The 12,780-nt window shown below is 40.9% G+C and overlaps 1 protein-coding gene across 1 annotated transcript in view; it reads left to right on the forward strand.

Moving 5' to 3' along the window:
• LOC127583300 (low-density lipoprotein receptor-related protein 1-like) overlaps window positions 1-12,780 on the forward strand; it is a 1,307,163-nt gene that overhangs the window by 1,162,601 nt on the left and 131,782 nt on the right. The window contains exons 61-65 of the mRNA XM_052039177.1: window positions 3,515-3,703; window positions 8,934-9,082; window positions 10,808-10,901; window positions 11,637-11,753; window positions 11,864-11,983. Of these exons, the coding sequence (XP_051895137.1) occupies window positions 3,515-3,703; window positions 8,934-9,082; window positions 10,808-10,901; window positions 11,637-11,753; window positions 11,864-11,983 (669 nt within the window). The remainder of the gene's footprint in view (window positions 1-3,514; window positions 3,704-8,933; window positions 9,083-10,807; window positions 10,902-11,636; window positions 11,754-11,863; window positions 11,984-12,780) is intronic.

Raw genomic sequence — 12,780 nt, forward strand, 5'->3', positions numbered from 1 at the left:
GCAGCATTTTAAGACTTCTGTCATTTGGAATTTGTCATTATTTATTTGTGATGACTGACAGAATGTTATCACTGTTGTAAAATATATGCACAGAAAAATGTAGAATGAACCATATTTTGCAGGAATTCACATTGGAAAGTTATCAAAATCAGAGTAATATATATTCTGTATTGTATAGCTGTCTACTATGCTTAGTATTTATAGATTTGGGACAAGTAGGTACTGATAAGGAATCAAATTGTCAGATTTGAAGAAGTACTCAGGGCTTGCTTTCTTGATATTGCAGGTGGAATTAAAATTTATCTGAGGTTAATGATTGATTGTTGCAAGATGTCACATTGAAAATCAGATGGCTATGTGAATTTTATATCCTCATCAAGGGGATTTTCAAGATGCTGACTAGAGGTTCTTAAAGTGATAGAAGGATTTAGATTTTTAACTGCATGGCCAAATTTTTGTCAGTTATCAGCAATTACATGACTTCCAGTGCATCATAGGCTTAACATTTGATACTTTTGTTAACCATAGAACCATAGAACTATACAGCACAAAACAGGCCCTTCGGCCCACCATGCTGTGCCGTCTATCAAACCACCCCCACACTACCTAACCCCTTCCTCCCACATATCCCCCCGTCCCACACTCCTCCATATGCCTATCCAACAAGCTCTTGAACCTGTTCAATGCATCTGCCTCCACCACCACCACAGGCAGTGCATTCCATGCACCAACCACTCTCTGGGTGAAAAACCTCCCCCTGACATCTCCCCTGAACCTCCCACCCATAACCTTAAAGCCATGCCCTCTCGTCTTCAGCATTGGTGCCCTGGGAAGGAGGCGCTGACTGTCTACTCTATCTATTCCTCTCAGTATTTTATATACCTCCATCATGTCTCCTCTCATCCTCCTCCTTTCCAGTGAATAAAGCCCTAGCACCTTAAGCCTCTCCTCATATTCAATACTCTCTAATCCAGGCAGCATCCTGGTAAATTTCCTCTGCACCTTCTCCAACGCCTCCACATCCTTCCTATAATGAGGCGACCAGAACTGACCACAGTACTCTAAGTGTGGCCTAACTAGAGTTTTGTAAAGCTGCATCATCACCTCGCAGCTCTAAAACTCAATCCCACGATTTATGAAAGCCAAAATCCCATTGGCCTTCTTAACTGCTCTTTCTACCTGTGAGGCAACTTTCAATGAACTGTGAATATGAACCCCCAGATCCCTCTGCTCCTCCACACTGCCAAGTTCCTTGCCATTCACCCAGTACTCTGCCCTGGAGTTTGTCCTTCCAAAGTGTACCACCTCACACTTCTCTGGATTGAACTCCATCTGCCACTTGTCAGCCCAGCTCTGCATCCTATCAATATCCCTCTGTAAGCTCCGACAGCCCTCCACACTATCTACAACGCCGCCTATCTTAGTGTCATCCGCAAACTTACTAACCCAGCCCTCCACCCCCTCATCTAAGTCATCTATAAATATCACAAAAAGTAGAGGTCCCAGAACCGATCCCTGCGGGACACCACTAGTCAGTGCCTTCCAATCCGAGGGCACTCCTTCCACCACAACCCTCTGCTTTCTACATGCAAGCCAATTCCTAATCCACACAGCCAAGCTTCCTTGGATCCCTTGGCCTCTGACCTTCTGAAGAAGCCTACCATGAGGAACCTTATCAAATGCCTTACTAAAATCCATGTAAACCACATCCAGCGCACTGCCCTCATCAATCTTCCTGGTCACCTCCTCAAAGAACTCTATCAGGCTTGTGAGGCAAGATCTTCCCTTCACAAAGCCATGCTGGCTGTCCCTAATCAGTCCATGATTCTCTAGGTGTTCATAAATCCTATCCCTTAGAATCCTTTCTAACAGCTTACCCACCACAGACGTGAGACTCACCTGTCTATAATTCCCTGGCCTATCCCTATTACCTTTTTTGAACAAGGGAACAACATTCCCAACCCTCCAATCCTCTGGCACCATCTCCGTGGACAACGAGGACTCAAAGATCCTTACCAGCGGTTCAACAATCTCCTCCCTCGCCTCTCGAAGCAGCCTGGGGAAAATCCCGTCAGGCCCCGGAGATTTATCTGTCTTAATATTATTTAACAATTTCAACACATCCTCTCTCTTGATATCTACAACCTCGAGAACATTACCCCTACCAGCACTCCCTTCCGCATCATCAAGACCCCTCTCCCTGGTGAATACCGAAGAGAAGTACTCATTGAGAACTTCTCCCACTTCCACCACCAGGCAAATTCTCCCACCTTTGTCCTTAATCGGACCTACCTTTACCCTAGCCATCCTCCTACTCTTCACGTACTTGAAAAAGACCTTGGGATTTTCCTTAACCCTACTAGCCAAAGCCTTTTCATGTCCCCTTCTAGCTCTCCTCAGCCCTTTCTTAAGTTCCTTCCTCACTGCCCTATATTCCTCACGGGCCCTGTCTGAACCTTGCTGCTTATACCTCACGTAAGCTACCTTCTTCTCCCTAACAAGTCGTTCCACCTCTCTCATCACCCACGGTTCCTTCACCCTGCCATTCCTTCTCTGCCTCACCGGGACATATTTATCCCTAACATCCTGCATAAGATTCCTGAACATCGATTTCTTTTGTTAATCAGAAGTCATACGTAAAAGGATATCAACATTAGGTTAATAATGATAATATAAGCTTATTCAAATGAAGTCCAGAGAGTGAAGGAAAGTAAATGCAAAATAATTCTCGCTCAATATTATTCCCCCAGTTGTCATTAATGGAGTGAAATACACATAGCGGTTTTTGCTTAGATCCCCTGAAAGATTAATGGTAAATGCAACATTTGTGTGGCATTGAACCCTATTTAATGGAAGGCCTCCAGCTACTGTTTCGAATCTGTGCTGAGTTAGATGAATTCAGTCACACTACTTTAACAGGTCTCCACGTCCTTCCACAAATAAACAGGAGTTCTGCCACATTGTGCTGAGATTTCTTGTTGATGTATGTCTATATGAGAATTGAGTGTGGATGGAATTGGGTTTGGCCTTGACGGTTAATGGTTTCTTCTGAATTAGAATTTCCATTTGGTTAAGTGACTGTCAATATTTGTGGAACTGCATCCAAGTAAAACAGTGTTCTCACAAGAGAGGGAAACACGGACAAATTTGATTTCCATCGAGTGCATTCTGTATACTAAGCCTGTCTATTTTGTTTTGTTGTAAATTGAGTGTTTTGGTGGATATAATAGGATTTCAGTTCAAAGTATATGATTTTTAAATGATTTTGTTATTTCATTTTGAAGAATCCCAAAATCACCTCTTGCCATCACCTGTTGGACCAAATAAAACCTCAAGCCACAAGAGTTTATGCTCTATTCAATATACTTGAAGTAATTAAGGGAAACCTTGGGGAACCTGCATGTTATTCATAAGAAATTGTATATAAGCTGACTCCGATGGCTTTTACAATATGGAATGTTGTATCTGGTGATCCCCCAATGTAGTACATTAATATAACCATATCCTATTGCAGTTCATAATCAAGATATCCCACATGTATTAGCATTGACATTATTTGAAGACTACATCTACTGGACAGATTGGAAAACTAAGTCGGTCAGCCGTGCTCACAAAACCACAGGCTTGAACAAGATTCCGCTAATCAGCTCTTGGCATCAGATAATGGATATCCATGTGTATCATCCTCACAGACAACCAGATGGTAATTGCTCGTGACATGCTATATGTTTTCAAGTTGCTGTTTAAGTCATTCATTTCATTGAACAGTTTGCATAATTATGATTAGGAAATCATTTTAATTAGAAACAATAAAATTGCAAACAGGCATTATTATCATTGAGGAAAAAAGATGAGTATGATGTTGTAATATTTCAAAACTGTGTATTTTGAACTATAAACATTCAACAAACTCAGCACAAGGACCCCACAAAGTGCCTCCAGTCAGCTAATCATAATTTAATTAACCTGCAGGGATTACATCACTTGTAATGGCCCCAATCCCACTGAATTAACAGGATCTTTGTGGAGTGCCATGGTATGGCATTATCCAGGTTTAGAATTAAGTACTTAGTTTTTACTGACTTCACTTGAATTTTAGAACAATGCCTTGAGAGTACACATTTAATAGACTATGTGATGTGTGCACTTGGCATTCGCCTACGCTTGACAACAGCAACCTTTATCCAGTGACTCACTTGCTCTTGCTATTTCAGAATTTCAAAAGATGTTTGACATTCACTTACAAAACACAGACAAAATTGCAAGCTTTGAAAGAGTCATGAGTTGTAGACCTTGAGCTATCCTGTCCTTATAAATTGCTGTTTCTAGCTGTTCATCGAAAGTTATTATGTTCCTAAATGTACAGTATAAAAAAAACTCTGGTATTTGTAAGAAATTCCATGTAAAGAGAATATTTTATAGTTTTGAATGAGATTAGAGAAAGTATGAAATATAGGAGAAAATCTGTAGACAAAGGTAAAAAATAGTAAGAGTAATAGGATGAGACTTCATTTACTCTAATATGGAAGTAGAGTAGGGAGAAAAAGTCTGCAAAAGGCAAGAAGAGTGAAGAATTTCTAAGTTGTGCACAGGATAAATTTCATTCTGTTTTGGAACAAGTAGGGCTTGTCTCAGTGAATGTTCTGTGCAGAAAGCAGAGAGTTGTGGTGCTGAGTGTTTTCTGACCCGAGAGCAATATCTGATGGAATCTTCCAGGTGACTGGTTTTAGGACCGTTGTTTATCTTGTGGCTTTGGGGAAGGGTTTGCCAGTTTTGTTGATAATATAAAATATGGCCCATCGGTAAACTGTCAGGAGTGTAGAAGCAGACTTCAGGACTTAGACATGAAGCAAAGGGATTCACTTTGGGATTCAGCATGATCTAAATGGTTTTATTTTCTTGGGGTTGTTAGTGAAAAAGGTCTATATATTAAGAACTATTTGGAAGTATCTAAGGAAAGTTATTTTTGCAGGCTCTGAGAACTTCAAGTATTTTTTTCTGATAGTAGCACTGCAGTTTCTACCAATGGTTTCAGGTCAAGTTACTTGAGGTAACACAGTGGATGAAGCAGTAGTCAGCCAAGCGGTGTTCGATACCTGCCGTGACCTAGGTGATGTGGAGACTCTTGCATCTTCTTGCTCAGATGATGATATAATGTAATCGGAGCTAGTGTCTGGATTGGAGTACTAGTGCATGTCGATTTGGCAAAACAAGGTGTTGAATATGTGCTCCAAACATTTTGTCAGGAGGAGAAATATGTTGGAGCCAGCTTTTCCAAACCTCTTCTAGCCGATCACATCCTGCCAGAGGATAGTATTGCTTCCAAACTTGCCATTGAAGTCTCCTAAGAGGATCAATTATCTCCTTCTTGGATGTGGGTCAGGATTTTTTTTAAAGGTTGAAGTAGATGTCCTCCTTGGTCACATCTGCACCTTCCAGGATTGAGGCATGTTTGCTGATGTACTGATAGCTCACACCATGAAAATGCTCATTCCTCCTCCAGTTTGTCCTTTCAGAAGAAGGTACACCCCACCACCATTTTCTTTGTGCTGGCCAACTTCTGACTGCCATAGAGTTAGTCATAGTCGCAGAGTTAAACAGAACAAAAACAATCTTTTCGGCCCAAGTCATCCATGTCGAGCAAGGTGCTTCCAGAGCTAGTCCCATTTGCCTGTGTTTGGCCCATATCTGTCCTATCCATGGACCTGTCCAAATGTCTTTCAAAAATAATTTTACCTGCCTCTACCACTTCCTCTGGCAGCTTGTTCCATATACCCACCACCCTCTGTGTGAAAAGCTTGCCCCTCAATTTCCCTTTAAATCCTTCCCCTCTCATTTTAATCCTGTGGCCTTTAGTTTTTAGACTTCCCTACCTTTGGAAACAGACTGTGACCATCCACGTTATCCATACCCCTCATGATTTTATACATGTCTATAAGGTCACCCCTCAGCCTCCTTTGCTCCAGGGAAAGCAGTCCAAGCCTACCCAGTTTCTCAATATAACTCAAGCCGTCCAGTCCTGGTAAAATCTTGTGAATCTTTTCTGCACCCTTTCTCGCTTAATCATATCCTTCCTTTAACATGGTGACCAGAACTACATACAAACTCCAGCTGCGTTCTCACCAATGTCTTGTACAACCATTACATGACATCCCAACTCTCACATTCAATACCCGGACTGTTGAAGGCAAACGTGCCACCCTGTCTACCTGTGTCATCTTTTCAGGGAACTGTGCACCTGTGCCCCTTGGTGTCTCTATTCTACAGCACTCCCCAGGGCCATTCACTGTGTATATTCTGCCCTGGTTTAACTTTCCAAAATGCAGCACTTCGCACTTGTCTAGTTAAATTCCATTTGCCATTCCCTTGCTCACTTTCCCAGTTGATTTCAATCTTGTTGTAAACTTAGACACCCTCTTCGCTGTCCACAATTTTGGTGTCATTCAGGAATTTACTAATCATGCCACCTACATTCTAATCCAAATCGTTAATACAAATGACAAACAAACAATATCTGCCATGTCTCGCTTAAGGTAACAACATCAATGTCAAAGCCTTGATGTTCCCAAGTGATAGTCAGGCCTTTTGCTGCTGGGACTGTCTGTAAAGATCCTAATGTTCCAGGTCTCAGCCTTGCCTGTATATGACTTCATTTATAGTGGGAAAACTGTTCCACACTAGGTGTCGATTGTACTTGACAGAGCCACTCTAAGAAAAGATGTTTTGGCCCTGGAGAAGATTCACACAATGTTTTACCAATTGATGTATAAAAGATTTCTGTTGTGTGAAGAAATCAGAGAAGCTGTGCTGTTCTCATTGGAGGCCTTGTTCAGACTCTGCCAAGAATATTGTGTATAGAACTGGTCTAACTATCTAGGGAATGACATACTTGCAATTGGAGTACAGCGAAGGTTCACCAGTTTGATCTTAAAGGAAAACCTAATTATATTATTCAAAATAATGAGATGTTTTAAAAGAGCAAATAGGAAAAATTATTTCTCTTGGCCAGAGGGTTGATAACCAGAGGTCACGGATTTAAATAATTGGCATATGAACAAAAAGTAAAATGAGGTTTTTTCCCCCACACAAGAGTTTGTAATGATTTGGACCTGAAAGACAGATGAAACAAACTTCAGAGAAGCAATTAAATTTGTACTCAAAGAATATTAATTGCTTATGAAGTGAAAAATCTAGAATGTGGCTCTAAATTGGACAGCTTGTTCTAAGGACCAACAAAAGCATGTGTAACTGAGAGACATCTTTCCGCACTGTAATGATTTGTGACTGTATACTGTATTTCACATCATTGTAATGGGAGTGTTCTTTTCATTGTGGTGCCCAGAATATTTTCTTGTTATGTCCCTCTCATAAAAGGGTTGAATCAGTAGAAAATAGAAAAATGATATATTTTTTTAAGTTGACATATTGAATCCTGTTGGTGTTCATACATGAATCTCTGAGAGTTAACATGAAAGTTCACAAGCAATTAAGAAAGGCAAATGATATTTTGGCCATTATTGCAAGATCATTTCATTACATGAGTGGAGATGTCCTCCAATTAAAAAGGGCCCTATTAAGACTGTATCTGGAATACTGTGGGCATAGGCCTGGTCTCACTACATAAGGAAGGATATGTTTGTGATAGGAGTGCAGTGAAGGTTCACTAGTTTGATTTCTGTCATGGTGAGTTTGTTCTATAAAGAAAAATTAGGCAGACTGGGCCTATACTCTCGTGAATTTCGAAGAAGGAGAGCTGATCTCATTGAAATGTAGAATATTCTGACAGGGCTTGACAAGGTAGATTCTGGGATGGTGTTTCTCCAGGCAGGAGTTTCTAGAACCAGGAATCACAGTCTCAGAACAAGGGGTCTGCCATTCAGAACTAAGATGGGAAGAAACTTCTTCAGTTAGAGGGTGGTGAGTCTTCAGAATTGTCTGGGTCAGATAGCTGTGGAGGCTTGGTTGTTGGGCACATTCAAGGCAGTGATTAATAGATTGTTATCTATCAAAGAATATAAGGTTAATGCAGGAAAGTAATGCTGAGAAGTAAATTCCTGTACCTTTCCCTATGAAAACCCCCTCACTATGACTTTACATGTTTGGTGGTGAGCATTGTTTTTGTTACTAGCCAGTAATTTACAGCTGCCAAAACTTCCATTCCCACCTGCCCAGCAGTCAATAGATGATTTTTCCCTTCTTTCAGGGTCCCACCAGACCAGCACCTTGCAAAAAGGCCTGAAAACTACCCCAAGCCTTCAATACAGACTTGACAACACCTTTTGTGCCAACTCCAATCAAGAATAAGGGTTAAACTCTCTGAGGTTTATAAAAGCTTTAAGTAGTGTTACTTTTTCCTAATCATGGATTTGTGGAGTTATACAGCACAGAAGCAGGCCCTTTGGCCCAACTTGTCCATGCTGACCAAGATGCCCATCTAAGCTAATTCCATTTGCCTGTACTTGGCCCATATCCCTCTAAACTTTTCCTAGCCATATACCTAGCCAAATGTTTTTATTAAATGTTTTAATTTTAACTACCTCTCCCACCTTCTCTGGCAGCTTGTTTCATATAGCCACCACCTCTGTGTGAAAAACTTGCCCGTCAGACCCCATTCAAGTCTTTCCCTTTCACCTTAAATCTATGCCCTCAAGTTCAAGACTCCTCTGCCTTGGGGAAAAAAAAAACTGTGACTGTCTACCCTATCTACCCTCATGATTTTATCATCCTCTGTAAGGTCACCCTTCAGCCTCCTTCACTCCAGGGAAAACAGCCTATCCAATCATAACTGAAGGCCTCCAGTCCAGGCAACATCCTTGTGGATCTTTTCTGCAACCTAATCATTTTGCTTTTGCATCTCTTCAACAATGCATGGAAATTATGGCACTGTAGATTTTTTTTTTGTCTCACACCATGCCTCTTATCTTCTGTTTCAGTTCCTGGTCACCCATGCAAAATATCCAATGGTGGATGCAGCAACCTTTGTCTGCTATCTCCAGGAGGAGGATACAAATGTGCCTGTCCCACAAATTTCTATCTGGCTGCTGATGGCAAGACTTGCCTTTCCAATTGCACCGCAAGCCAGGTATTGAATGAATGTGATAGACTCAGTCTATAAACACAAGCCATATATATAGATATACATTAAACTCACTGAGCAAATATTCTGCCTCCTTGTAACAGCCTTGTAAGCCACATTAAAAATCCTGTGCCCGGAGACTACACAGCAATATAATCAATCAGGCATTGCTGCCTGTCTGACTGAACAAATCTAAATGTCTTTTTTTCAGTTAAAATTGTATTTTGGAGAGATTGACTTCAATCGCAGGATATCTGTTGCAGGATTAACACATGATAATCAACTTCTTACTACTTCACACATTACTCTTTGAAATTGAAAGGAATTTTCGGAATTTCTGTGCATATTATTGCTTAGCACACTTTCTGGTACTGAGATGCTATTCTTTATGGGTGTGAATTGTAATGACCTCACAGAAACATCTCAAAATCTAATGGATTTTAAATCAAAGTAAAATATTTTAAATAAATTATATTCCAGGGGTACGGTGGCAAAGTGATGGGGCCAGATTATGCTCAATCTGGCCTGCTGTCTGTACTCAACCCTTACATTTTTCCTACGGCCATATTTATTTCTGCAGCTCCATGGGATTGATCAACCTCACAGTCTTGATTCTGTAGCCATACACAGTGAACTGTAAACATAGACTAAGCCTGAGGTAACAGATATTGAAGGCCCCTGACAGCTTGCCACTATCAAAGGCATTTTTTAAAGTTTTTCAAAGTCTCTGAACATTGTTTAAAGAAAATAACTCAAAATACTTTATTAGCAATTGAAACATAACATGAAGTAAATAGAAAATAAACAAACTTCTTACTTGCACTTAACTTTTTTTAATCAAGGCTGGCAGCCACATCTAAATTTCTGCAGCTTAATATTGCATGGAATGGATAACAATGTGGGGTTTAACTGGGATCACAGGCAGATGTTTCCTGCTGCTGCTCGCTTCAGTTACCAAGCCCAGTACTTATAAAGCACTTAAAATGGGAACTGAGTATGTAATTGGAAAAAGAGAGGCAGAAACAAGTTCTGTCTAGGGGTCTGATAATCAGATCAGGGAGTTCCAGTGAGTGAACAATTCCTACAGTTCATTAACTATAAGGATTAAAAGCTTACCATGATCATCTAAGATTGTTTATGAACGTAAGGAGGAATATGCATGCAGGAAAATAATAATTATGTTCTAATAGATCACAAAATCCATATGAAGAAAGAAAATATCAATCAATGTTCCCTCTCCTGATTGCCATCCTGTGTTCCTTTTGTGAATTTGAGCTGAAAACAGGACAAGCTTGGCTGTGATACTCTCCACTGTTAATTAGCCTTCCTACACTTGCCATCCAGCTTCAGAGATGAGGATTATCCTCCAGCTGCCTGAGCTGCCTGTAGGCAACCAACATACTCGAAGCCATGAGCAACATGATCGACTATCTACAGACCCAGCAGAGAAGAATAAGAGAGGCAAAATACATAAAAGGGATTTGAATTTACTCTCCCCAAATACTCTGCACTTTGCCAAGAAAGACCTTATGCTGAACAACAGTAACAGAGACCACAACTTTTAGCATGTTTTCACCAGGCTGGTCATTTTCTATGAGAATAGATATTCATGAGCAAAGAATATTTTTAACAATGGCTCAAGTTATATATTTTTGCAATGTAAGCTTTAAATATGTACATATTTTATAAATGGTCTAATTATACAATGTTTTCATTATACTATCTCAATAGTTTGTCTGTAGCAATGATAAATGTATTCCATTCTGGTGGAAATGTGATACAGAAGATGACTGTGGAGATGGATCAGATGAGCCTGAAGATTGTCGTGAGTATTTTTAATCATTTTGTTGACAAATATTTTTTCACTTTTAATCTTTTCCACTGTTCAAAGTATATATCCAAAGGTATATTTGCTAAAAGGGCATCTTCCTGGAAAGATATTGCACTTTCTTGCTGCTTATATGTGATTACTACTGCCTACCATCCAAAAAAATTAATACTTTAGCATGTTCATTCATAAAACTGACTGCAGCATTTGGAGTCATCGAGCATGGAAGCAGGCCCAGTGGGTCTGCACCAATTATCAACCACTTATTTACACCAATCCTATATTAATCCCATTTTTATTCTGCCCATATCCTCTTTAGCTACCTCCATCCCCTCAAGGTTCTCCCACTTACCTATGCACTAGAGGCAATTTACAATGGCCAGTTATCTTTGAGATGTGGGAGGAAACTGGAGCACCCGGAGGAAACCCATGCAGTTACAGGGAGCACACGCAAGCTCCACACAGATGTAAGGTCTGGATTGAACCCAGAGACAGTGAGGCAGCGCCTCAACTGGCAGAGCCATTGTGCCAGTCAATAAATAAGAACATATTATTCCTTTTATGAACCACCTGCAACACTGTAGTAGTAATCAGGTGGATGAAATAAATTGGTTACAATTCCTTTCTGTTTATGCTGTGTTTTTCTTAATTATCAGAGTAATCATTCTGTTTGTGTCACTGATTGACCCTAATTCCTTCATTCTGTAAGTTATGCTTCTTTGAACTTCGCAGCTGAATTTAAATGCAGGCCAGGTCAATTTCAATGTGGTACTGGAATATGCACTAAACCTGCCTTCATCTGTGATGGCGAGAATGACTGTGGAGACAATTCAGATGAAGCAAATTGTGGTCAGTACTGCATCTGAATTACTTAGCTAAGCATTCAAGATATTTATATGTTATTTGCATGATATTGATTATAAATACTGAGCACATTAAGTTTATTCTTAATTCTTTAGAGACGCATGTTTGCCTTCCAAGCCAGTTTAAGTGCTCACAGAAGAGGCGATGCATACCCGTCATCTTCAGATGTAATGGTCAAGATAACTGTGGGGATGGAGAGGATGAAAGCGATTGCCGTGAGTTTTAAAATTCAACATTTGAGCATAATGAACCATCCATATAAATAAATACTAGTGAAGCAAATAATCTGCTGGAGTAACTCAGAGGGTCAAGCAGCATCTGTTGGGGGTAAAGGAATTGTCAATGTTTTGGGTCCAAACCTTGCATGAGGACGAAGAATGGAGAGGGGAGGTGCCCAGAGTATAAAGAGAAAAGGGGGAGTGGTGAAACGGGGCCAGAAGTGACTGGTGGGTTGAGGAGAGGTGAAGAATGATAGGCATATCGAGCAAGGTAGGGAAGGGAGCAAGGTGGAGGTTGGGAGACAGAGGCAGGTGGTTGATGGATGGAAGCAGATAAAAACAAGGAGGAAGATGGACCCAGGAAGGAGAAGGGGAGGGTGAAGGCGGAGAGAGCTGCTGGAGGGTGATGAGCAGGAACACAGAGGCTTCCAGTGCTGGAATTTGATGTCAAGGAAGGTGATAATGGGATCTATTCGGGGAGAGGCAAAAGGCAGATGGAACCAGGACCAGAATGTGGGGGGGGGGCTAGGGGGTGAAGAGCTGGTGGCTGAAATGTATGGGTAAATCTGGATGGAACCAGAAGGGGGAGGAAAATGGGCGATGGGGGGCTGGAGTGGGAAATGGGTTTGGGAAAGGGGACAAAAATGGGAGGACCAGAGGAAGATCAGAAGGAGAGAAAGAGAAGGGAGAGAGGGAAACCAGAGGTGCGGGTTACCTGAAATTGGAAAATTTAATGTTTATATCTCTGGGTTGTAGACTACCCAGATGGAACATGAGGTGCTGTTCCTCTAGTT

Source organism: Pristis pectinata, chromosome 1 (genome assembly GCF_009764475.1).
Source record: "Pristis pectinata isolate sPriPec2 chromosome 1, sPriPec2.1.pri, whole genome shotgun sequence".
Classification (NCBI taxonomy): domain Eukaryota; kingdom Metazoa; phylum Chordata; class Chondrichthyes; order Rhinopristiformes; family Pristidae; genus Pristis; species Pristis pectinata.